Genomic DNA, 27,378 nt, shown 5'->3' with positions numbered 1-27,378 from the left:
TAAAACCAACGTGCATGATTTCATTTATTTCTAGCAGGATTGTTATAGTTAACAAAAAAAAAAAAAAAGACTACCTCATTTGTTTCAGTTTGATGTGTTTAAAAAACCAAAACTGAAAAAAAAATTTTTTTTTGAAAAACTATACATAGGTTTAAAAATAATAATAAAAATGGCAAAAAAAGTTTTTTTATTCAAACTTAACCTAAAAAAAATAATATCATTTCGACACAAACACGCAGATTAAATATTTCGCTTTCCAATGTGAAAACAAAAATAGTTTCTAAACATTTTATAGTAACCTGATCAGGCCCGGATTGGAGCACCGGGAGCACTGGGAAAATTCCCGGTGGGCCGTATGTTTTTTTGGCTGTGAGGGCCGTTGTTGTCATGGCACTGGGTTGAAATGTATATATATATTATTATTATTATTATTTTACCGCAGCCCCACTCTTTTTATTTATTATTTTACCACCGTCCCACTATTTTATTTTATTTAATATTTTCGCGTAGAGTGCAGCCTGCAAGATAATGATGACGTGTTATCTGTTGACTCCCTGACCCCGCCCCCAACACGTCACTTTGCAAGTTGCTCAAAATAAAAAAAGTGAGATAAAAATAGATAACAGAAAGCGCAAGTGCAGCGCTGAAAATTTCAATATATTTTTTTTTTTTATTAGATTTTTTTCTTTATTTCAGTGTTTGGATATTTATGAAAAGTAAATCTTAAAGAAAAGAGATTCTTACACTATCCTGTTATTTACTGTTCTCATAAATCTTCACTTTGAAGCAAAACTTAGGCTATTTTTTTTGCACTGAAATAAAAATACAATGAATTACAAGGCTGTAGGGAATTATATTCTGAGGTTTTAATTACATTATTTTAATAAAGTCATTTGTGAACTAAAGTGGGCTGGTCTAAGGCATGATGCATTATGATTTTTGAGTTTCTACATGCTATTTCAGCCAGTAATTATCATTTAAAATCTTTTTTTGTCAGTATTTATCACTGCTAAGCCCCTTTATATGTTTGCCTCTAAAAAAGAAAACATCACAAAATAAATGGCTTTGAAATGTTAGACATGAAAGTGCTCATAAAAAGTGAAGTGTTCTGGTGCCACCATGTGGATATAAAAAGCTCTTCTGACTGAGTGAACTGCTCACTGTGGCCCCTGAGAGCCCAAGAGTTGATCCTCATAATAAACCCAAGTGTGTTTCTGCCTCAGAAGTGGAGCTGGTCTTCTCCTGAAGTTTTACAATGAAACTCAAGCTCAGCCAGACGGCAAACGTTGCCTGGGGACGAAAATGAAAACCACATGAGAGAGCGAGGGAGATGTCTGTTTATATGTTCGTGCTGATTGCAGTCTGGTCATCATTAAGAACACAGAAATCGAGGAATGATAATAAGGGCTAATTTGTGAGGAATTTAAATCTCATTAAAGCACTTGAAGCCGTCTGTTATAGGTGATCTGCTGTTGTCCGACTGTATTTGTGAATCATAACATGCATGGGGGGGGGGGGGGGGGGGGGGGGTCATTCCTGCAAAAAGTGAAATTTAATTTAATCAGATGAAGGAAGATGCTTGTTTGTGATGTATTTCCTGATCGGTGTCTGTGCCGGATGACAAACATCTGACGCTTGGAAAAATCATATTGGACAGTATTTCAGATTTAAACATTTTTAGTGTCACTACTGACTCTTTTAATTAGAAACGTGCAGATTTTAGGATATATGCTACGCATTTTACATTTAAAATACTGTCCTAGAGAATTGCAATTAATTAATTATGAGTCACTTGAACATATACAGCAAAAATATAAAATACAATTTAAATTTTCTCTTTTTTTTAAATGAATTAACAATTTATAGTGTAAATATAGGCATATATTATATATAGAAAAACACTACATGTACATTTAAATAATATAAAATATTGTTAAAACATTACAATAATAATAGTACACAGCAAATGCTAAACATTTTACTTTTTTTCATATTGAGACATGTAATTGTTTACCTGAAGGAAAAAAGAAAGAAAAAAAACTTACATTATTAAAAACATTATTCACTTAAATTGTGCAATTCATGTAATTCTACAAAAAAAAAAAAAAAAAAAAAAAAAAAAATGTGTGGTTTTGGGTAAAAATGTATGAATGGGAAATTTCATATTTCATATTGAGAAACACAGTAAAATATTATTACATTATTTTAAAAATCAGGGTTTAATTAAGTTTTTCCAAGGTTGTTATATCAACATTATATACTAGTCAATACAATACACAGCTATGAATTGTGAATATACAGGTATAGGCAAATTTGTCACTGTATTTTTACATTTTAAAATGTGTACATTTCTAGCAATTTCTTTTAACCAATCATTTTTTTATGTTTTTTTTTTATTATTATTAATTTAATGCAATCCGTTAGCACATCCCAACAGCTCGCAGGACATTGTGAGATGACAAAAGTGTGCTGAATGTATTTTTTTAACTATGAACAGATGTCTGGACAATGTGTTTATCATATTAGAACCGTAAACCTGTGAGAGCTTGGATTTAGCATAGTATATAGTGGCAAGAAAAGTATGTGAACCCCAAGGAATTGGTTCGTTTTCTGCATTAATTGGTCTTAAGTATAAGTCAGAGAAGTCAGCTGACAACACATATTATAATCTTTATTGAAAAGATCACATTGAGCAAAATGTCTGCTTCAAAATCTCATGTTTGCTTCACTGTTACTTGCCATTTGTGAGATCTACAAGCAATTTCTGAGTGGAAATTGCTTCGAAGTACATTTTTGTAGATTGTAGAGTTCAGCTGACATTTGTCGAAACACAATGTATAGAGCAAAATAATGCAAAGATATAATAACATGTCCCATTTCTGATAGGCATCCACTGATTTGCAGTAGAAATTGTGCAGTCTTTCTGAAAATATGTAGAAAGATTGCAGTCTTCCCGCTTTTAATTAATTGTGTAACATGCCATTTCTTTGTAATTATTTGTGACTTTCTGAGTCAGTACATTTTAGTGTACTGACTGTAAAGACATCAGTTGAATAATAAAGTAATAATGCATTGTATTTCTGCAGTGCATCCACTGATTTACAGTAGCAGTTTTGCTTGGCTTGTAAAGGGTTAAACTTGTAAAACTGCAGGAGCAGTAGAAAGCTCCTCGGCATTGTCAGCTTCAGCAGCATCTTCACTGACGTCTGTCTCCAAAGCTGTTCTTCATCAGTCTCTCATCCCAATGTTTTCTTACACGCAGTCTGGATTCTGTTTATAACTCTGAGTTCATGATCCTAATCTGTAACGCTGACTCCTCTCTTTGAACGCCCCTCGTATGTTTGGATTATTGGATTACATCAGCACTGAATTTGGAAATGATTTATTGATGGACTGCAGATTTAGCTTTGAAGCTTTAATTGTTCACAGTGTCGTTGATACCGAAGGCATTGCTTTGAATCTATTCTGAGTGTATTTATAAAAATGGATTAGGTTACTTTACAATTTGTTTCTTTTGGAATCGGTAACGGATTGCATTTTGCAATCTGCAATCTTAGGGTTTGTTCATTTCAGTGTTAATCTTATGTTAGACATGTTAATAAATCTAACTGCACAAGATTTGTCCTTATAATGCTTTTTAAAAGCTCTGCTGTTTTCATGAATGTCTTTTGTATGTCTTGTGGATAGCGTTGTGGGTAGAGACAACAGGACATTAACTTTTTCAACTGAAGGAAGTGTTATTATGAATTATGAACTTGAATATTAGCTGGAAGTAGCTATTTTAATCAACAGGACGTCTGACATATTAAACATATAAGTATTATATATTTATTTTTAACAGCTTTTGTTGCCTCTTCAAATTTCCCTTGATTTTTTTTCATCCAGATCCTGATCTACTTCAACATCTTCTCACAATCCCCAGCAGAGGTCAGCCTTGTCTCATCATCTTCACTCTTTATTACCATCATCTGATTAAAGGCTCGCTTATGAAGAGCACTTTGTAAAGTTTGCATGTTTTCTTGTTCTGCTGATATATCCAGCCTGTTATAATATATAATATCAAGAGCACACACACACAGAGTTTTTAATATTCAATATATTTCAAATATGAATAATACAAACATAGTTTGTAATATAATAAAATAAAAGTATACAATTATTTTAAAACGTGAACTATTTTGAGACTATTGTGATATTTTTATTTGATGTAATTTGCTAAATACTAACTTTGCATGCCTTTCCATTAAAAACAATGAGATTTAGCAAATCTTATTCCAAATAAAAGCCAGCAGGTGTCACTATATCATTTATATTCCTTATTACAGTTGTTATCAATTGCTAACCCTAGACACCAACTTGTGCAAACTTCAGATTCATGGTGAAACTCAAACAGTTTAGTTAAAAACATGTTCTCGTTTGTCAGACTCAAACTTTGGCCACAGATGACACACAAACCCATCAAACACACACTACTTCACTGACTAGACAACACTAGTGAGATCACTTCACAACACTGTTACACAAACCTCCTTTTAGGAAAGAGGGATCATTTTACAGGTTTTTTCAATTGCTAACAAGCGTGTACCAATACTACTTTTTCTTAACTCTTAACAACTACATCACACAATTAGCCAAATGGCAAATTTTATTGCCAAAACCATATTTGGCAACCTTTTTATAAATTAACTCTTTCAAAACACAGCAAACACAATCCAAAATCGAGTCATTCGGACAAAACATTAGCACTATTTTCTATTTTCAATACTTCTGAGTTGCTGTTTTTGCAGAAGTAGCAGCTTTACACTTTATTTAAAGTTTGGAAAATAAGGTCTTCATTTCTTCATGCTGTGTTTAAGAATTTGTAAAAAAAAAAAAAAGATTGGGAAGAATGTTTTGGGATGCCCTTTCCTTCCTTGTATTGTTCAGCTGTGATGAACAATACAAATTGAAAAAGGTTAGAGAAAAAAGTACTGTACCATGGTATAACAGTAATACTCACTCTCTCCAGAAAGTAACTCGTAGTCTTGAACGCAAATGGAGAAAAACTAACTTGAAAGTTTTTAGAATTGCATGGAAAAACAGTATGTCCAGCTATAGACAGGCTCTAAAAACTGCTAGGAAAGAGCATATACACAAACTCATTGAAAATAACCAAAACAATCCAAGGTTTTTATTTAGCACAGTGGCTAAGTTAACAAATTACCAGACGCCACCTGATTCAAATATTCCACCAACGTTAAATAGTAATGACTTTATGAATTTCTTCACTGATAAAATAGATAACATTAGAAATACAATAGTGAATGTAGATTTTACAGCGTCTAACACTTCAGTTTCATCCATCGCACCCAAAGATAAACTGCAGTGCTTTACAAGTATAAGACAGGAAGAGCTAAATAAACTTATCACTGTATCTAAACCAACAACGTTTATTAGATCCTGTACCCACTAAATTACTGAAAGAGCTGTTACCTGTAGCCGAAGAACCACTTCTCAATATCATTAACTCGTCGTTATCTTTAGGTCACGTCCCAAAACCATTGAAGCTGGCGGTCATCAAGCCTCTTATTAAGAAACCAAAACTAGATCCTAGTGTACTGGCAAATTATAGGCCTATTTCAAATATTCCATTTATGTCTAAAATTTTAGAAAAAGTTGTGACATAGATCATGACATACTCATAGATCAATTACAAAACTATACAGGTATTCAAGGGCAGGCTCTAAGATGGTTTAGATCCTACCTGTCCGATCGCTACCATTTTGTTTACTTAAATGGGATGTCGTCTCATTTATCATCAGTAAAATATGGAGTGCCACAAGGATCCGTCCTAGGTCCCCTTCTATTTTCAATATACATGTTGCCCCTTGGTAATATTATTAGAAAATACGGAATTAGCTTCCACTGTTATGCTGATGATACTCAGCTATATATCTCAATGAGACCAGATGAAACTTCCCAATTATCTAAGCTAACAGAGTGTGTTAAAAATTTAAAAGATTGGATGCAAAATAATTTTCTCTTATTAAATTCGGATAAGACAGAGATATTAATTATTGGACCAAAAAACACTACACAGAATGTTGTAGATTACAATCTGCAACTAGATGGATGTACTGTTACTTCCTCTACAGTCAGAAATCTGGGTGTTATATTAGACAGCAACTTGTCTTTTGAAAATCATATTTCCAATGTCACAAAAACTGCATTCTTCCATCTTAGAAACATTGCCAAGCTACGAAACATGTTATCTGTTTCTGATGCAGAAAAGCTAGTTCATGCATTCATGACCTCTAGACTGGACTATTGTAATGCACTTCTAGGTGGTTGTCCTGCTTCGTCAATAAACAAGCTACAGGTCGTCCAAAATGCAGCAGCTAGAGTCCTTACCAGGTCAAGAAAGTATGATCATATTACCCCAATTTTACAGTCTCTGCACTGGCTACTTATTAAGTTCCGTATCAGTTATAAATTATCATTACTTACCTATAAGTCTCTAAATGGTTTAGCTCCTGCGTACCTAACTAGCCTACTACCACGCTACAATCCATCACGCTCCCTAAGGTCACAAAACGCTGGACTTTTGGTCGTTCCTAGAAAGAGATCTTTCAGTATATGAAAAGCACTAGAAGAGTAAAGTACAAAAACTGAATATACAGTAAACACAAGTTGGACTATACTGTCAGTTACTGTAAATAAATAAAAAATGAATGAATGAATAAATAAATTCATTCAGACTTCTCTGCCTTGTCTCTCATTTCTGCACAAATACAGTAAGAACTACTTGGCTACAGATAAATTCAACAGTAAAGAGTTTGTGTTACAGTATTTACTATACATAGAATCATGAAGGTTCTGTCATCTGAAGTACTGCTGCTATGAACAGGACTGTACGTGTGATGTATGTGTGTTGTGTAAGTATTGAAACCCTGTAGGCCAACTTCCTTAAGTGTGAACATGCTCAAATACAGTAAAGTGCTCTTCATCAGGAACAAATGAGCTTTGACCTCATCCCTACAAGGATTCATTTTCCAAGACACACAATCATCTGTGCTCCTGTTCATATCATCCTGAGATTCTGAGCTGTGTGCACTGAATGTTCACACGTGGATAACTGTGTGCCGTCTGGGTCTGTGTTTTCTGAATGAGAACAGGGTTAAACCTGAGCAAAATGATGGAGTTTTTGTGTAGAGTTTGTGTAGAGCAAACAAGACCGTGTGCACAACAGGTGAAAAGTGTTTTGAGAAACGGGTCTTTGTTTCGAGAACTGGATGAATGTTTGGAAAACTGGGTCAAATGAATCAGATATAGTGTGTTTGCAATCGAGAAAAACTGTAAGGCAGCTCTTAATCTATAATTTCATGTATAATAAGCAAATATGTTGCATTTAAAGAATGTGTATTTTTGTATTAAAAAATTCACACAATGCATTACTAATCTTTATATTTGATTATATTCATACATGGCCCTTAGGAAAAATAACCATATTATAATAAAAGTGTAGTTATTATTAATGTGTTTTTTATTTATTTATTTATTTTTTTTTGACTATACTGTTTAATGTGTAGTTAATGTTAATTAATGTGTAGTTACAATGGTTTAACCATAGCAGCCAAGATTTTTTTTTTTTTAAGTAAAACCATAGTTAATTTGTATCTTTCGCATTGTTTAATGTGATTAAATATTCTGAGTAATGGTCCATACCCAACAAGCCTGTTATACATAAATGATCAAAACACTGAGTGTAAAATATTAAAATAAAGTCTAAGGATAATAATATGACCAGTGTTGATGAAAGTTACTTTTTAAAGGAATGCATAAGTAACAAAAGTTAAAAATAAATTACTTAATTACTCTTAATGTATGAAATGCATTATGTTACTTTTTATCATCTGCCTAAGTTTGCCTTCTTCAGAAACAAACAAACAAAAAAGAAACACTAAAGTCATTAGTATTGTTGATCGTCAAAGGTCAGCAGCAAAGAATCTCGTTAATAAAATGGAATTAAATACATAAAGGATATTTGTGTTGTTTAACATATTTAGTCAGTTTACTGTTTACTTTTCAATGAAACTCGCTGTAAGAAGGTTACCATGGTAAACGTGTTCGAAAAAATGCAACAGTAACGCGTTGCTACAATAAATCCTTTTTTACATCAAAAACTGATACATTAAGACGTCAAAGTTATCAAAACAGAACCCCTTATACCATTTAAGGACTGGTCTGTTTAAATTGAGGATCTAATAACTGAGGCAAGTACTGCGGTATATGTTTGTATGGTTATAACGGCCCGATTCAGAACAGAGAGTGTGTGTTACTGTATAAGTAACGCCCATGAACACACCAACGAGCCAGCATGTGTGTGTAAAGAGGAATGGTGAGGAGGGAGTTTCTGTTAAACATGAGAGGTTAGATGAAGACTTCTGGAGATCCATCCCAGCTGCTCTGAGGACACAAGAAGCAGAAGCTCCGCTCAGATAAACTCCATTATCAAGTCGAGTTTGGCGGCAAAAAGAATACTTTGTTACATTTGTCTTTTGTTTGAACGCCCGGCACGAGAGGGAAACCAGGAAATAACGCGCGGCTGGCATCTGGAAATTGAACAAAAATGAAGTAAGTTGTTGAAATTGAGTTATATTATTATTACATCTAGTAGCATATTACATAAAAATAGATTTGGGAACAAACGGGCGTTTTGTGTTGATAGGTTCACTGTAAATAGAGACTTTGGTAACTACAAATAGTACAGTGGAGACACGTGGCGAGTGAGAAGTGAATACTTGCTTTATTTTCGCGCGTTTCACTTATTTCTCAAATATGTGTTTTATAAATATAGATAAAAAAAACTAGTATTATTAAAATAAATTAGTTCAAATGTATTTTCATCAGCTATGAATGTTTTATTGTATTGTGAAAGGCTTGTTTTATTTTAGCATATGGCGAGAGCTGGAGAAACTTCGAGTTTGTTTGATCCAGGAGAGAAAGTCGACAGCCCAGTGGTGTTTCTCAACGAGACACGCTGGGAAACCAAGCCTTTTGTCCTCAGGGGAAATGGAGAGGCCAATATTCTGGTTTCAGAGAGAAAACCATTTCCCGTTTAGTGATTAGAAATGACGATATGAACATTTCTTTTCGGTATAATCACGGTATTGTTGAAATCAATGAAGTTACATTTTGTTTGCATAAACACTAAAACAGTAACAAAACAAATTATGTCTGAATTTTAATTGACGGCTGACAAAATAAAATGTTATCCCTCACATTTCAGCCTTTGAAGAAAATAGTTAAGTCAAAATGATAATTGATTTATAAATTATTATATATTTTATCTGCTCCATGAGTAATTCTAGGTTCCTTATCAGAATTGTTTAAATATACAGAATCAACTGCTCAAAATTAACAGTAGGGCATTAAAATCAATCTTTTTTTTTTTTGGCCAGACAAAAACCACACACACACACAGAGAGAAAAATGTAGATGTAGCTCTCTGTAAATGCACTCTCTCGCAGCAGGTGGCGCTGATGGAACAGAATAATTAGAGTCTGATAGCACACGGATATCATGGAGATGTCTATTTAACATCTACAAGACATTTTTAGAGTATTTGCTCATAGGACGTTTCCAAAGATTGAAAAAAAAAAAATGCAATTCGCAATTCTGACTTTATATGACACAATTCTGACAGTTTTCCCGTTAGATTTCTTCCTTTCAAAATTTTTTTTGTTTTGCTAAATAAAAGAAATTCGGACTTTTATACATTTATACTTTTGTACTGAGATTATATCAAACAATTCTGCTTTTTTTTTTCTTTTTCTTTTTTTTTAGAAAGATTCAGCCATTTAAAAGATTTGATTCTTCACCAGAGGAGCGCATGAAAAGACTTGATTCGATTATTACTAGGGAGCGTAAATGACTTGACACTTTATATTGCTCTTTTTGTTGTTTTTAATTGCTTCCACTGTCTTCATCTGTAAGTTGCTTTGGATAAAAGCGTCTGCTAAATGAATAAATGTAAATGTATATTTCATTCTCCACCAGACCATAGTCACTTCATTGGAGGTGGGGAAGATGGGAATATATCTTGACATCATGTGGCTTTTGGCGAGGCTCACTCTGGGTCACGCATAGATGGAGAGAGGACACAAATGAAAACTTAAAGCACACTTAATATTTAAATCATGAAATGCTCTCATGACTTTAAAACCTGGACTTTATTATTAAACTATTGCTGCTTAAACATTTAGAGAAAGATGCATCTGCTCTTTCATATGTACACACAGGGTCAACGGTAAAAATTTCAAGCACTTCATATGGGCCTTCCTCTATTTCTCTGCTCACTGATAAACAGACGTACTTTAGAGGACATTAGTGGTCCCCTTTAAACAAACACACTGAACGTCACGTTGTTCCAGTCGAATGACGCTCAACTCAGTTGACAGAGCTGTTAATAGTTACTTTTTAACCGTGCAGTGTGTGAAATGTGGCTTGCACACCTGTATGCCATGAGGTTTACAGCAGATGCCTAATGTTTGTACTAAACACAAGACGCCCGAAACCATCTTCATGCATACTGTAAACAAACACACACACGTGCAACTGACCACGACTCGATCCTGTAGAAAACTGAAAAAGTGTAATCTGTCCAAATGCGGATTGATTTCTACCACTGCCAAACCTGCTATTCCTCATTCAGGAGAATATGAATGAAGATCTTTTTAAGCACGTGTCTTAACATGCCGTGTGAGTTACAAAAAAAAAATCCATTCATAAGCCTGGCTTTTGAGGACAAAGTTGTCTAGTGGACTGTGTCTAATCGTGTTAAGAACAACAACACGCCGAATCCGTGTCCTGCTGAGATCCCTGCACTTTCTGCTCTCTCTCTTTGTATTGCCTGTATTCTCCCACTATTACTCTGATCTCTTTTTTTCTGTATGTGTGTGTGTGTGTGTGTTAGTGGCTGTTTTGGTTATCTGAGTTATAATGACCGAACCCTTTCAGTCATGTCATGGTATAAGCTGACCCCGTTTTACAAACAAAAACTTTGACGCATTAGAGCAAAGTCATATGATCTCTAGAATCAGAAGATGCAGGTTTGTTGTACCTTTCAGACGCGGGCCTTGATTTATTAACTAAATTAAGATTTCTAATTTGTGTTATAACCAGTGTTGGGGAAAGTTACTTTTAAAAGCAATGCATTAAAATATTGCGTTACACCTTAAAAAGTAACTTTTGCATTACTTAGTTACTTTTTATGGAAAGTAATGCGTTACGTTACCTTTGCATTACTTTCGCATTACTTTATAAAGTTTAATTTAAAGACAAATATTTGCCAGAAATGTATTACTATTGTTCAGTCGAATGTGCATAGCCTACTACTACTACTAAAAAGAAACAAACATTATTTTTTTAAGGAATTATCACACAACATTATTCCATGTTTTATTTTTAATAAGGAATCCCCGTTGTTTTCCAAAAAATAAAGTTAGCTTATCAATAATTAAAAGAAAAATTAAATGAATGTTTTATGCCTTCATTTGATAACCAGAAAAATTTAATTTCTGAGGGGGAAAAATTCTATTCTATTTTAAGAATAAATTAAGTTGTTTTCATGCATTTAAATAATTAGACATGCTAAAACACAAAATTAGGTAACAATAAAACATATGGTGAAGAAAAAAAATAAAACCTTTCATAGGGCCCTAAACATTTGTTAAACTTTTAATAAATTGTTGTTAAACTGTGTAAGTGTTATGATTTTAATTAATTAGACATGCCTTTTGATTAATACAATTAAATGTAACAATTAAAAATGAGTTGAGAATAATTTAAACAGAAAAAATGGAATCCAGAAATATTAAAACAGGACATGAGATTTGTCAGTCAGTAAATGGGAAAAAGAAGTAACTTTTTTTTTATTTTCTGGAAAATGTAACTCAGATATTTTCTTGTAAGTTAAAAAGTAATGCGTTACTTTACTAGTTACTTGAAAAAAGTAATCTGATTACATATCTCAGGATAGCCCATCGATTCAGTGACTTCAGAGACACTCAGAGCCTGTGGCAGGAGATACAGACCATAACAGATTACAAGCCCCCACCACGGACCTGTGACATCACCATCTCCCTGCTGAACAAGCTGAATGCCTTCTTCACTCACTTTGAGGCACAAAACAGCTCCACTGCACAGAAGACTCAACCTCCTCCCGGTGACCAGGTGATGACACTGACCCCAGACAGCGTGAGGAGATCCTTCAACAGGATCAATGCACACAAAGCTCCAGGTCCTGAAAACATTCATGGGTGTGTGCTGAGAGACTGTGTCGCAGAACTGCCCTCAGCAATAGACAAAAAAGACTCATTCATCAGAATGCTGTTCATAGACTTCAGTTCAGCATTCAACAAAATCATCCCTCAAGAGCTCATTCATAAATTGGTCCAGCTGGGGCTCAACAGCCAGTCGACTTTCTGACTGGAAGACCTCAGGCAGGACTGGTCGGAAGCAACACATCCAGCACCATCACACTGAACACTGGGGCCCCCCAAGGCTGTGTGCTGAGCCCCCTCCTCTTCACTCTACTGACCCACGACTACACACCATCACACAACTCCAATCTCTTTATTAAGTTTGCGCATGACACGACTGTGGTGGGTCTCATTAGTAACAGAGATGAGCCAAACTACAGGAGCGGGGGGAGCCTCCACCTGCTACAGAGGCACCATTGAGAGCATCCTGACGAGCTGCATCACTGTGTGATATGACGTCTGCAACGCATACTGCCGCAAGTCCCTTCAACACATAGTGAGAGCAGCTGAGAAAATCATTGGTGCCCCCCCCCCTCCAGGACATCTACAGAACCCGTCTCACCTGTAAAGCCCTCTGCATCGCAGGTGATCCCACACACCCATCACACAGCATCTTCAGATTGAGGAGTATACAGGCCAAGACTTAAAGACTGAAGGACAGCTTCATTTATCAGGCTCTCAGGAAGCTGAACACCCTCCTGAACTTGCCCCCCCCCATGCCCCAGGCATCACTAAACGCTGAACCCCTCCCCTATTTTGCCCCCCCCCCCAGCTCCCACATCCCCAGGTCCTTCAACTCCCCCTCTCACTAACAAACTCTGACCTGCACCAGACACTTTGTGCAGCATTGGTCTGCTCACTACCTCATTTAACTATCTCTTCTGTCAGTTTCAATAGAGAACTGATCTCTGAACACTTTAATCAGACTGAATAAGCTCTTTTGCACTACAATCATTTTATCAGCACTGTTTGTTAATTATACTGGTTTGCACTCTATCTGCCATGTGGCTTGTGCTGCTTTATTTAACTTCATTTTAATTCATAATTTTTTTTACATGCACTTATAGTCGTGTTTTATATTGAATCTGTATTTTCAATGCTCTACTGTTATTTATGCACCAAGGGTCTGAAAGTAACAGTTTCAATTCTCTGTTTGTATGTGCTGTACATGTGGAAGAATTGAGAATAAAGCAGACTTGATAAACTTGAGTTACTTGTTATATGTTACCCCTATCACTGGTTATAACAAAGCATGTGTCATTTGTATGGCTTGTGGGTTTTATTGCAAGTGGTTTCACAAACAGCAGTACATGCAATTCGGTTGGGTACACCCCTATTTAGAGAAAGCTTTTGTGTGTAATTTGTAGGAAATGTTAGGGAGTGTGAATGTTTTAAATCTCACAGAAAAATTCCAGAGATTTCAAGAAAGAAGATTTATGGGTGTCGGTTTTTGACACCTTTATAATGTTACGAAAGATTCCTTTTTCAAATAAATACTGCTTATAAAACCTTTCTATTTATAGATAGTTTCTACAAATGTATCCTGGCTTTCACAAAAAAATAATAATTGAGCAGCAAAAACTGTTTTCAACATCGATAATAATCAGAAATGTTTCTTGAGCAGCAAATCATCATATTAGAATGATTTCTGAAGATTGTGTGACACTGAAGACTGGAGGAATGATGCTGAAAATTCAGCTTTGCTCACATGAATAAGTTACATTTTAACAGATATTCATATTAAAAAATGTTGTTTTTAATTGTAATAACATTTCATGTAATTTATAATGTATTTATGTAAGTATATTAAATTGTATTATACCAGAGTGATAGTGGAGTGGAATTTATGAATCACAAAGAAGAAATTGCAGAATTATTTACACCATCACAATTTTTTTTCGTATTTAAAAGATTTGGTTAAAAGACTTGTGTATGGACATGACTCAGAAAAGCTGACAAGATATGCTATTTTCACATCTTTAAAATGCAGTCCTCAAAAGATTATGCCAGTGAATCAGCTAAAGTAGCTAAATTGTGTTTCCAGAAACTTTGTTTTTTCACATGCTTCTGTGTTTATTGACCCTGTTTATCTCTGTCTGGATGATAGGATGTATGCTCCGTCTGAGTCGCTGGCGTACAGGAGGCGCTGGTGGATGGCCGTCACAGCCGTGTTGGAGAATCTGTCGTGTTCAGCCGTGCTGTTGGGCTGGGGCTCTCTGCTCATCATGCTCAAAGGACAGGGCTTTTACTCCCACCTGTGCGAAGGTAATCAGTCATAGAAGTCAAACAGATCACAAGACGGTTCCTGGGAAACTTGAACTGCATGGAGACTTCAAAACATAATAAGTCTCTTTCTCTTGCTTTCATTGACCTCAACTCTCTCTTTCTGTAGAAAATAAGACTGAGAGTGTGAATGTAAGCTCACCAGATGATTGGCCCAGTTGTGTGGAACAGGAAGAAATGCTGAACTTGGGCTTCACCATTGGCTCATTTCTGCTCAGTGCCGCCACATTGCCTTTGGGTATATTGATGGACCGGTTTGGCCCCAGGCCTCTGCGCCTCGGTGGAAGGTGAAGACACACCTACACACTAATTCTTTGAGTGCTTGCTGTGTTTTACAATGCCATCACTCCATCAGGTAGAAACACATTTTTTAAGAAAGCACTTGAGTCATGAAATCTCTGCATGCGTTTGTGCACTTCAAAGCACTAATTCATTTATTAATATAAGAGCCCTTTCACATTCAAGTGTGCATTTATTTAATAATCGTTTGTGTGTTGTGTTTTTTTACTTAGTGCGTGTTTTGCGCTCTCTTGTGGGATGATGTCCATATCAGCCTATCATCCAGAAGGTGAGCTGCAAAGAAAAAATACACAAATAATCTATCCGTCAATCTTTCAATAATGGCTGGAGTTTTTTTTATAAATATTAACATTCAGTAGTGGTCATTCTCCCTTTAATTTTAACATTTTTAAATGTTTAGGCAGCAGAACATAATGTACATTTTCTTTTAAAATTTTAAAATGGTATTTTATATTTACAAGCACATTTTGTGTAGAATTTTTGTGTTCATAAACATTCACAGTCATACCCGGATTCTCAAATGTTGCATTCAGTAGCAACTGTGTACAGAAGGCACATAAAATTAGATTTGTCATATCAAAGTCATTGCCACAGCCTTGAGTTGTTCAAGCACACGTTTTGATTGTGTAATGATGGTTTGTGCCTTCTGTTCTAGTCCTCTCTGCACTCATTTTTCTGGCTCTTTCACTCAACGGCTTCGGAGGGATCTGTCTGACCTTCACATCTCTCACGGTAAGAAAAAAGAGAAAATGGTAGAGAAGGGAGTACACGTGGTCGCAGACATCTGCGATGACTTGCCTGTTTTGTGGTGCAACTGACACACAAAGCTTTTTGAAGTTTATTTTGTCCGGACAGGTGTGTGTGTTTGTGTATTTATGTGTTTGGGCCAGTAACAGGATTGACGCACATATCTGAAGGAGAAATTCTGGCTTTTTCAGTGCCCACCAATCAGAAGGCTAAACTGCCCACACGCCTTCTCTTACGCCCTCTCCCTCCCATCAACCTCTAGATGAAATGAACAAGGGCACAGACGTTGTACCCACATCAACAAACAGATTGTGACTTTCCAATCTGTTTAGTAATATCACCTGGTGTGGGAAAGAATGACTATATATATCAGCTGCCCTCAGATAGCCCACTGCTATCATGCAGATGCCAAAACACACTTATCCTTGTTCATACACATGACTCATCTAGGGTTGCACAGGTATGTGTGCACACTGCCCTACACATGACAACACACACTGCTTCATTTCAGTGTCCTGTTGTACACTTCTGAGAAAAGCACACGCTCTGTGTCTTTAACAGTGAATTACTACCAGCATGGAGACAATAGCAGCTGATATTCCTCTGATCACTTTATTTACCCTTTTCCACTTTGTGCGTGATTTGATGTTATCTGAACTTAACAAGTCAATGACCGCCATGACTTTGTGTGCTATTTTTTCTAATTCCTTCAAATTGGCAGGGAACCAACCATAAGAAAGACCCATCAAAAATAAAATCTCTTTAATCCTTTGACTAATTGTTATAGACAAATATTTGTCATGGCGATATTAAGGTGAAAGAAAATGGAAACTTTTGCTTAAGATGTTTCTTACAATCAAAATGTCTCACTAACCTCATACCCAACAGTCTCACACTGTGCTCAGATTTTTCTAAAAACCGATACCTGAAATCAGAATTTATAGAATTAAATATGAACCTTAACATTTCTTAACAAATTCTTCCAAGATGAAACTACCACTGGTGTGCCTCAAGGTTCTGTATTGGGCCCCTTCCTCTTTCTTAGTATATATAACCTTTCTGGCATCTATCATGCAGGTATAGCGCTTTTTACAATACAAAGTTTTTACAATGTATTTAGTAGCAGCTTATCAGTGTTGAATGTCAGTTTATGAACATATGGCAGAAATGTACAGAAGAAAAAAAAACAATTAAAGACGTATCCATACAGACGATGAACACTACTTATTATATGATGCAATCAAACTTATAGCAAAATTTTGTAGTTCTGTATGTTATTTCAGGGTTGGCATCATCTGAGGTCCTCTGAGGGGATGACATCATCTCTTCTCAGGTGTTCTGGATCCAGAATGAAGCTTGTGTAAATCCTAGTTATCACGGGATGTAAAACCCGTGGCAGACACAGATAAACAAATAGACACAATAAGCGTAGCTGCTTTTCCAACCAAGCTAAATTAATAAGTTCAACCCAAGCTAATGAATAATAACATTTTACATTACATTTATCAGACACTTTTATCCAAAGCCACTTACAGTGCAATTTAGCTATAAACCTTTTTTACTAGTATGCGTGTTCCCTGGGAAAAGAACCCACAACCTTTTGGGCTACTGAAGCAATGCTTTACCACTGAGCCACAAGAGCACAATCATTTTTTATTAAATATAACTGCAGAGCAAGATTATGAGATGCATTATTTGAATACCTGCCCAAAGAGATGTGTCTTTAATCTAGCTTTAAACAGAGCAAGTGTTTCTGAACCCTGAACATTATCAGGAAGTGTATTCCAGAGTTTGGAAGCCAATTGCGAAAAAGCTCTACCTCCTTTAGTGGACTTTACTATGCTAGGAACTACCAGTGTTTTGTGACATTAGGGAGAATGATGGATTGTAGCGTGGTATGAGGCTAGTAAGGTACACAGGAGCTAAACCATTAAGGGCCTTGTAGGCAAGTGATAATATTTTGTAAATGATACAGAACTTAATAGGTAGCCAGTGCAGAGACTGTAGAATTGGGGTAATATTATCATATTTTCTTGACCTGGAAAGGACTCTAGCTGATGACACATCGCTTTAACTCTGTCTCATTCTGTATGATCTAAGCTGTGCTATCCACAGTTATGTTATAGATTTTATTGCTATATAGTCTTTTTTACATACCTCTGTAATGTGAACCTTAACATTTCTTATCAAATAACCGTTGGTGTACCTCAAGGTTCTGTGTTGGGGTCCCTTCCTCTCTTTAGAATATAACATCATTGGCATCTATCGTCCACTTAGCTTTTATTGCCAATAATTGTCTGTTTTATGTCTATTTATATTTTGGTGAGAAAATTTAAGAGAGAAACACCTGAGATAAAAAGAGATTTAAAATGCTTGCAATAAGCATTGCTGAGATCTTGAGACATGAACATCTGAGAAGTCATTAACATTGCTTTGGATACAGTATTGGTGTTAAAGGTGTGCTGCCTTCTGTTACAAGTTCAGGTTGAGGTTGTTATCCCACTCTGTGTTTGTGTGTGAAAAGCACAAGGAATACAAATGTGCGTTTTCACAGAAGTGTGTGTTTTTAACCTTCTCATTTCACACAGGGGAGTAAAACACACTCACACATCCTTGTTAGAGTCTGGAAAAACTAAGCAGTGCTTGGAAATTCTTGGAAAACAAATTTGATATATATCCACACTCCAAAGCAGGACTTTCTGCGTACTGAAGCATATATTTCTCAAACAGTAATGCGTTTGTTTTACATTCGTGGCATCACTACCACTTATACTTGTAGTTGGATATGATGTTCACTTGACACTTAATTTGAGCCATTAAGCAACCACCCAGATGCATTAGCATCATTTGTTCAATGCAAGTGTAGGCTCTGCTGCCTTTGTAGTGTTTTTTCCTATACTGGGGTGCGTTTCTCAAAACCATAGTTGCTAACCTGTTAGCAGCTTATTTGGTTGGCAATTGGAAATTGCATTGAAACCAACAAAGTTGCTAACTTAGTTGGCAACTATGGTATTGGGAAACCCACCCCTGATAATGATTTGTTTTTCCTCACTTCCTCTGATAGCTGCCAAACATGTTTGGAAGTCTGAGCTCTACTGTTATGTCTCTGATGATTGGCTCCTATGCTTCATCGGCCGTCACCTTCCCTGGAGTCAAGGTATTTTCTTTATGTAAATGAAGGTTAAACCTGTTTGACGTGTACAGTGTGCTCTGAATTAAAGCCTGATGAAATGTTGCATCAGATTGAATGAAACTGAATAACCTACGTCACAAGTTCAGAACTCATTGCCTTTAACTTCATGATATAAAAGCAGTTAGGCTAAAGTATTAATTTAAGGTTTTGAGCCATGATTGTGTACAATCAAATATAAATTCAATACATTTAATTTGATTTAGAACACATCTGCTGTTATAGTGTTACTCTAAAGAATAAAAATTGGGTGTTTTCATAACCATTTCTTTCAATATTGTGTGTGGAAAGGGTGATGCATTGTATTATTCCAGTTTCTGTAACTCTTTTATTATTTTAAAGCATTCTTGATGAATAGAAGTAATTTCTTTCAACAATAACAGTGTACTGTACATGCTGACCTCAGTTAAAACAGGTAGTGTCACTGTGTCTGCATGACTCTAAAGAATAGATGATATTAGGACCATGTTGTTCTTTGATATTTTGTCAAGCTTGAACCCATTCTTCAACACTTTCTTCAGCCTCATTCAGACCTAAACCCATCAACCAGACGCTGCAGACAAGCAAAATGCAATCAAGCATGTCATACAAATGGGACAAACTCATCAATATTGCATCTGCTCTTTGTGTGTGTCTCTTTCTCCAGCTGATATATGATGCCGGGGTCTCGTTTACTGTTATCATGTGGATGTGGGCTGGTCTGGCAGCTCTGGTCTTTCTCAACTGTTTCCTGAACTGGCCAGAAAAAGGCTTTGCTACACCGGAAGAGATTGAGAAGTAAGCACGAGTCCTTTTAACCCATATAAACCTCAAAAGATTACTCTATTAGTCTGAAAACAGATCTGTGATGTCACTAACCTTTACCCTCTTCAGAGCGGGGTAGATTACTTCAATTCTAACACATTACTGATTTCAAATTACAAGACGATAGATTTAGTTAGTAATGCAATCCATTACAGTACACAGTTAAAGTAATATACTCTTGACTTAACGCATTTAAATAAGATAATCTTGTACCATATTAATATAAAAATACAAAGAGATTGAAAATATATTCCATTTTTGTTTTTAAAAAACATTAAGTGCACTAAACATTACTTTATGTGGAGGTTTCTTAAAAACTGAGTTTAATGAAAAGCTAATAATCAAATCATAAAAATGTAAAATACAAATAAATGATTTTTAAATAACATCGATCAAAATTAAACTCAAAAAATAAAAATAAAAGGCTGTTTTAGAAGGAAAGTGTGTAAATAATATGCAATCATGCAATCCATAAAAAATGAACTGAATCTGATTGTGAGTATTTTAAAATGCAATATATATATATAACTGTAAGTACTTAATTTTTGCAATCTGATTACATGCAATCAGTTCTGAATAATAAATCCTTTTTGCAACCATTTAGTAGGAAAAAGATGCGTTCAGATGAAAACCACAAGTCTTCTGTTGAAGAAGCGACGGGAGAAACGGAGAAACTGTCGGCTGAAGCTCAGGACGCACAACGTAAGACATCTTGAGTCGGAGTGATACATTTTGAGGCCGTTTGTTACAGTTGTGTGAAAGTGTATCTGATGATGTGAAATATAACGTGTGAACTCCTGGAAATCTGTTTCTCAGCTTCGGTGCCGTTCCGGCGCTCCGTGTTCTCTCCCATCTTCTTGTGGAGTCTGATCACTATGGGAATGACTCAGCTGAGAATCATCTTCTTTATGGGAGCCATGAACAAGATGCTGGAGTTCCTGGTGACCCACGGAGAGCAGCACCGTAAGCCCAGACACCAAACCCATGCCTATTCACTGTATAAAGCTGTCTTATAATGTGTTTCTGTCTTGTTTAGCTTCTGGAGTACTGGAGCATGAGGCTGAGGAGAAAGGTGAGATGCACCTTTCTAAGTCTGATACTGTCCACGAAAACCAAGATGTTTTTAGGGACATATATATATATATTCAATGCTTTTATACAGTGTGTATTTGAACTTGCAGTGAGCTTCTACTCGTCCATCTTCGGCACGCTGCAGCTCTTGTGTCTGGTCACCTGTCCTCTGATCGGATACATCATGGACTGGAAGATGAAAGAGTGCGAGGTGGATCCGAAGACGGCGCGGGGAGAAAAAGAGTAAGAAACTAAAGTCCTTCTGCTTTCAGAAATAATGTCGCCATCTGGATTTAAAGAAGAAAATCTAAGATCAGAGTATTATTGCATTATTATTGCATTACTTCACTGATGAACGTACAGCAAGAGCGCGAGCTTCTCTTTCACAGCTTATTGCGCTTGAACAGTCAAACACACATGCAGTTACTTCAAACGTATTCACATAAACTCAGTCTGTTATGTCATACGTAAACAGATTCAGAGCAAATCAGATGTGTAACAGTATTAGATCAGTGCGTTCGTTCTTAAAGGAACAGCAGACTAATAAACGCTAACATCAATGTTAATAAAAAAAACAAACAAAACTAGAGAATAAGAGTCAGTTTATATCTAATTCATCCAGTGAACACTATCTCATGTTTTATTTTTATATTTGATTATTTAATTATTTCTAAAAATGTTAAACCTAGGCTACTGTACCCGAAAAACTTATTAAATTGTATATATATTTTTTTTTCTGTTTATTTATTTTTATTTTGTTTAGCAGTGTTTTTATACGGAAAAGTCTTAAATTTTAGCTCACGCTTTATTTTAATGTACAATTCTCACTATAAATAAACCATTAATTATGACTTTTGCCTCAAACTCTTAAATTGCTACTTATTAATAATTAAAGTGAGGTATTGGGTTGGGTTATGGATGTCGAATATGCTTTAAAAGTACTAATAAAGGGCCAATATGTTAATGATAGGAATGCTAATATGCAAGTAGTTAATAGTGACAACTGGTTGTTATAATAAAGTGTTACCATATTTTTGTATCATGATTTTCTTTATGTACTAAGAAGTTTGTTTCAGGGTTGCATTGCTTTATTACAGTGTCATGATTGCAGCTGAAATGGCATTTGTTTTATAATACGAGGTTGACTAAAATAGGAAAGAAAAAAAAACATTTTTTTAAGGTTCTGTGAGATTTTTTTCTTCAGTACTTATTAAACTATCTACTGTAGTCAAATAAGAAAAATAATACAAAACATTAAACTAGAATCAAATCAATGCATGAATCGAATCGAGATTTGATCCACAATCGTGAATGGTGAGGTTAAGATCAATCAACTCATGCATGATAATTATTCCTCATGCTCACTGAAGCACTATTACACAACTTGGGTCCAATGAATCGTGATATTGTCGTCCTGAGATATAGACATGGGTACATCTATGAGCATGGTTGTTAAAGAAAAGAAAAGCGCAGACTGCATCAGTTTGACTGAAATCCTAGACTCTTCACTATTTGCATATTTAAATCCAAACGGCGACTTCTCTTTCTTTTCTTTTGTTGCCCGGGAAGAGCGTATAAGAAGCGACTCTCTCCTGACGGCTCTTTGACTTGTCTCCTGTCAGATCTGCTGCGGTGCCGAAGCGTGACGGAAAGATCCAGAAGCTGACCAACGCCATGAGAGCCTTCATCTTCACTAACGTGCTGCTCATCTTGTTTGGGATCCTCTCGCTCGTAGACAACCTTCCTCTACAGGTCGAACAATCTGATCAGCCTCGTGAGAGTTACAGTGTTAAACTCAGTTAAATCAGCTCTGAAGATGATGTTAAACTGTCGCTCTTTTAGTTAAAGTCAGTTCAGCGTTGATTCGGTTCAGTTTCAGAACTGTGTAAAAGTCTAAACTAAAGCCTAGTTGTAGAATACAGAAAAAATTAGGTGTTTTCACGGATAGCATTGTTAGCTTAAACTAACTTAATTATTTTACAGAAATTCCCTGGGTTTCTGTCTGTATCTCTCATCACATTCACATTTCAACACGTTTTTTGGGTTTATTAGACAAAGGAGGTCAAGTTTATTTTTATAAAGTCCTGGACATGACATGAATTATTTCCTATGACTCATTAATTTGTTCTTTCTCTCATTTCAGTTAAATCACATATTAATAAGTCTTATGAACATAAAGTATTAATGTCATTTTTTTTTTCAGCATGTCATTAATCAGTGTTGAAAACAATTGTGCTGGACAATATTGTTGTGAAAAACGAGTTTTTCAGGTTATTTAGAAACAGAAAAAAAAAAAAAAGCTTTAATTAACAGAAATGATACATGTCTTTTGGTCTATTTAAGGTAAGGGTTAACCATCCTTGTTTAATAAAGAAAGATAACTAATGATAAAAATAGTTTTAAGAATCATCATGAATGTAAAAAAAAGAAAATCCAGATGTTATGATAACAGTACAGAGGAATGATGTCATATTCCCCCCCCCCCAGCTGATTAATGATAAAAACACTGACAGCCAATCAGAATCAAGCGGTGGATGACATCAGCCGTATGCACAAATAATAAACACAACAATCTTTATAGTTATTGTTATTGATGTGGATTGGTCTTTAAAGTATATATTTATTGATTTATTTGTAAATCCCTAACTATGGAGCACGAGTTTATTTGCATTAGAACTGGTTTAATTACAGTAGATGTGAATGTGCTAACGACTCTCGTTCTCTTCTTCCAGATTCTGACGTTTATTTTGCACACTATGGTACGAGGTTTCATTCACTCGTGTTGTGGAGGACTTTATGCTGCTGTGTGAGTACACACACACACACACACACACACACACACACACACACTGCTTCCTCTAAACCTGTTAAACAGCAAGCACAGACTCATCCCGCTCTTATAAAATCAGATGTTTATAAAACCTTTATCAGCTCTGCTCTGTCTGTGTGAAGTTTAGCGCAGAGGAACATGGGTTCTATCGCCTTTATATATCTTTCATTTCAGTGCCACATTTCAAGATGAAAGAAGCCTGCAGACTTCACACAAACCAAATCTCTCTCTCTCTCTTTCTCTCATCTCTCTCTCTCTCTCTCAGGTACCCGTCCAATCACTTCGGCACACTAACAGGGCTGCAGTCTATGATCAGTGCAGTGGTGGCTCTGCTCCAGCAGCCGCTCTTCATTATAATGGTGGGACACTGCAATGGAGACGCTTACTGGGTAAGAAACGCACATATAGTCATATAAGAAAGTCATATAGTCATGTGATCTCACGTTTGAGGGCTGTGTAGTCAATGCAGATCTCACGGGGGGCGATCAGACAAACATAGCATGACAAGAATGAAGAAAGGTTATCTGTTACACAAGCGTTAAGTCCTATACCGATTACTTGTCCACACACTGTCATTTCACTTGTTTATAGAAATACAAATCATTTAGTTGAGCTAGAAGACATGCAGTACAGTTCTAAACTGAAAGCCTCAGGGGTCTCATTTATAAAACTCTGTAGATTTCATCCTAAAAGTGTATGTATGCACAAAAGCTAGATTTTGCATACGCACAAAAGTTTTCAGATTTATAAAACTATGTGTACGCCAGAACTTGTGGACAAATCCCTCCTTCCTGAAATCACCATATATGGAGCTTTCAATGCCTAGATTTATGATGCATAACCTCATCTGCATATCATTTCCATGCATATTCCCATCCACGTGACACCATGTTTAATACAGAGACATTACGGAAATATGATACACATACATTTTTATTGCTAAAAATTGCTAAAAAGTTATGCCAGGCCTGTGTGAAGAACTAGCCCAAAGTTGCACAATGAAAAATATCAAAATGTCATTTCCATACCTAGAATACAGTGTTAATGGTTACTGCTCAAAGGCTTTCTTCCAGTGTCTCTTCTTCACAAACTTAACATTTAGTGCAGTTTTAATTCAAGCATTTCAGTTTGAACTGATGTTTTGTTGAATAAAATAATACAAAAACAAATCCCTCTTAAGTCTCTGGGGTATATTTGAAGCAATAGACAAAAAAAACCTTGTTTAGGTCAAAATTATACATTTTTCTTTTACGCCAAAAATCTTTAGGATATTAAGTAAAGATTATTTTCCATGAAGGTATTTAGTAAATTTCTTACCTTAAATATATCAAAACTAAATTTTTTATTAGTAATATGCATTGCTAAGAATTCATTTGGAAAACTTTAAAGATGATTTTAAAATAGTTGTATCTGCCAAATATTGTCCGATCCTAACAAGCCTAAAGCTTATTAAGTCAGCTTTCAGATGACGTATAGATCTCAATTTAAAAATAATTGACACTTATGACTGGTTTTGTGGTCTAGGGTCACATGTTGGTCACTGTAGTCGTGATATGCATTTTCTAACCGTTTCATCTCTGCATGCAATGATGATAAATGTGTTTTCTTCCACTCCGATCAGATCAACGTGTGCCTTCTGATCTTCTCATTTGCCGGTTTCTTGTTGCCGGGGTACTTGTTCTACCACCGCAGCCGGCTGCTTCAGATGAAGGACGGGGTAAAAGCAAACGGACACACGCTTGTTGAGAATAAACCGCTAAACCATCCGCTGGTCAACGGACACAGCAACGGTCACGTCCCGCTCGAAGACTAGAGGAGCATCAAGGGACTGTCACGGGACCGTTCACATTTCAACATGCCATCCTCATTAAACACCAAACCCATTCTGTTTTTTATTTGTTGTTGTTGATGTATGAGAGACATTCGACTGATGAAGCGAACGTCAGATCAGTGTTGTCTTGTTCCATGACTCAACAGTATTTAAACTGGAGCTGTGCTCGAGAAAACAATGCAATGTTTTTAGAGAAATTCTTCTTGAACTTTGCACACATCGGCTGGAGCGGCGTCCGTCTGCTCGGCGTCTTCACCAAAGAGAGAGAGCGACGCTCGATTGTGTTTATCTATCTTTTGGAAACTTGAGAAACAGTCAACATCTGCACCAAAGACACTGCTTCTTGAACCTCAGGTTCGCTACGTTATAAGTGTTATCCCAAACGAGATTCCTTCTGTGTTTGTATTCAGCTTTTCTATGCATTTTAGTTTTAGTCACTGAAAGGGAAATGTATTTTTGTATTTCTGTGAAGCTTGCAGTAGATGTGCTCTGTAAATAGTGTGAGATGATATTTACGGTTAGTTTGCGGGATGGGGTTTAGTGGGTTTTTTAAAGGTCAGGGTGCAGCCGGGAGGAGCTATAGATGATGTGCTTACAGCAGTCTCTCTTTCAGATGTTTCGTGTGAGTCGAGTGCCTTACTGTGTGTTAATACTGAATGTGGGAAACCAAAGCCATTCTTAGACATGGATGCAGTGAAGCCGTATGGGAGCAGTGGAAGAAAGCACCAAAAATAAATCTGCAGTCAGTCGTTGTGAGTCTTGATTGAGTTCACTTGAAGCATGTCTCCATCTGGTGGAGTCTGAGGTGTAAAACTAACCATCAAGTCCTGGGATCCGAAGTCTTGTTTATACTGCAATATTTCTTGTTTTAAATTAGTTTAAGTTCAGCAATTGTGTGCGTTTTTCGTATTTCTATTTAGTAACTTCAGTTATTGTTTTATTTCAGTCAGTTGCCAATGCAACATTTCTAATTGTATTTATTATATTGTAATATTAACTTTTTTTTCCGTTAAGGAAAATGCATTTTGTGTTTTTTATAGTCTTGGTTATCGACCCCAACACTGGTTTTATTCAGTAAATGTCTCTTTTTGGATACTTTAGTTTTACAAAGATATTCGCAACTTTTGATACTTTGATTTTTTAATTTGACTTAACGTAATTTTATTTATCCGTTATACTGAAGGATATTGTTTATTTTTATTTATTTATTTAATTTTGAGGTGTATGTCACAAAACACTAGTTTTCTTTGACTAGTATAACTTTGAGCTTGTATTTTAGTAAAAGTAAAATACTTAAGTTCTGTTAAAATGAGAGTATTTGACTGTAACTTGTAATAGAGTATTTTCACTGTAAGGTATCTGTAATTTTACTCAAGTATGGTTTTTGGGTACTCTGTATTCAGGTAAAATAACCTAATTTTAAATAATTCTTTACAAATCAGATAGCACTATATATAAATACAGGGATTATAGAGTTAAAAGCAGAAATATATGTGCATTTAAACAGGAATAACAAATATAACAATAATGTTATATGCACTGTCTGTGAATACAAATATTAAATTCTAAACAGAAATCTGAAACTTCCACAGAATTTCCACTTTTCTGACGCTGCTTTTCATTGACACACAAGCAAATCCTCCTTCGATAGCAGGAGTATGATTCCTAGCATACTAGTCCTACTGTTTTAACAAGCTTTATCACACTCGCAATACAGCCTCGTATTATAACCTCCTAAAACACAAACACGGGATATTTACAGATGTGTCAAGAAGCATGTGTCCTTTTATCTAAATGTATTTACCAATTATCCCACAGGCCTCTCTCCATCACAGGGAAGAATCCTCATATATCACTGAATTTGTCTAAGGTTGCCTGGAAACAAGGGGTGGCTCATCTTCCCCATAGGCTCTGATCTATATGTATCCAAACGAAACAGAAAAAGGTACAACAGCTGTCACTGGGACAGTACCCTTTCGACAGTTACTAAATTGCACCTTTTAGGTCATAATGTGTACCT

The 27,378-nt window shown here is 35.8% G+C and overlaps 1 protein-coding gene across 1 annotated transcript; it reads left to right on the top strand.

Annotated features, from left to right (window-relative positions):
- Positions 1 to 8,342: 8,342 nt before the first annotated feature.
- Positions 8,343 to 26,107, top strand: slc43a1a (solute carrier family 43 member 1a). Its single transcript, XM_052614954.1, has 15 exons — positions 8,343 to 8,613; positions 14,410 to 14,567; positions 14,695 to 14,872; positions 15,098 to 15,153; positions 15,541 to 15,617; positions 18,697 to 18,789; positions 19,469 to 19,599; positions 20,231 to 20,328; positions 20,443 to 20,589; positions 20,663 to 20,698; positions 20,808 to 20,940; positions 22,320 to 22,449; positions 23,430 to 23,503; positions 23,793 to 23,916; positions 25,149 to 26,107. The coding sequence occupies exons 1-15, from the start codon at positions 8,609 to 8,611 to the stop codon at positions 25,338 to 25,340; spliced, it is 1,632 nt and encodes a 543-aa protein (XP_052470914.1). The 5' UTR covers positions 8,343 to 8,608; the 3' UTR covers positions 25,341 to 26,107.
- Positions 26,108 to 27,378: the final 1,271 nt, after the last annotated feature.

This window comes from Carassius gibelio, chromosome A14, assembly GCF_023724105.1.
Source record: "Carassius gibelio isolate Cgi1373 ecotype wild population from Czech Republic chromosome A14, carGib1.2-hapl.c, whole genome shotgun sequence".
Classification (NCBI taxonomy): domain Eukaryota; kingdom Metazoa; phylum Chordata; class Actinopteri; order Cypriniformes; family Cyprinidae; genus Carassius; species Carassius gibelio.
This window is presented reverse-complemented; position numbering and strand designations above follow the sequence as displayed.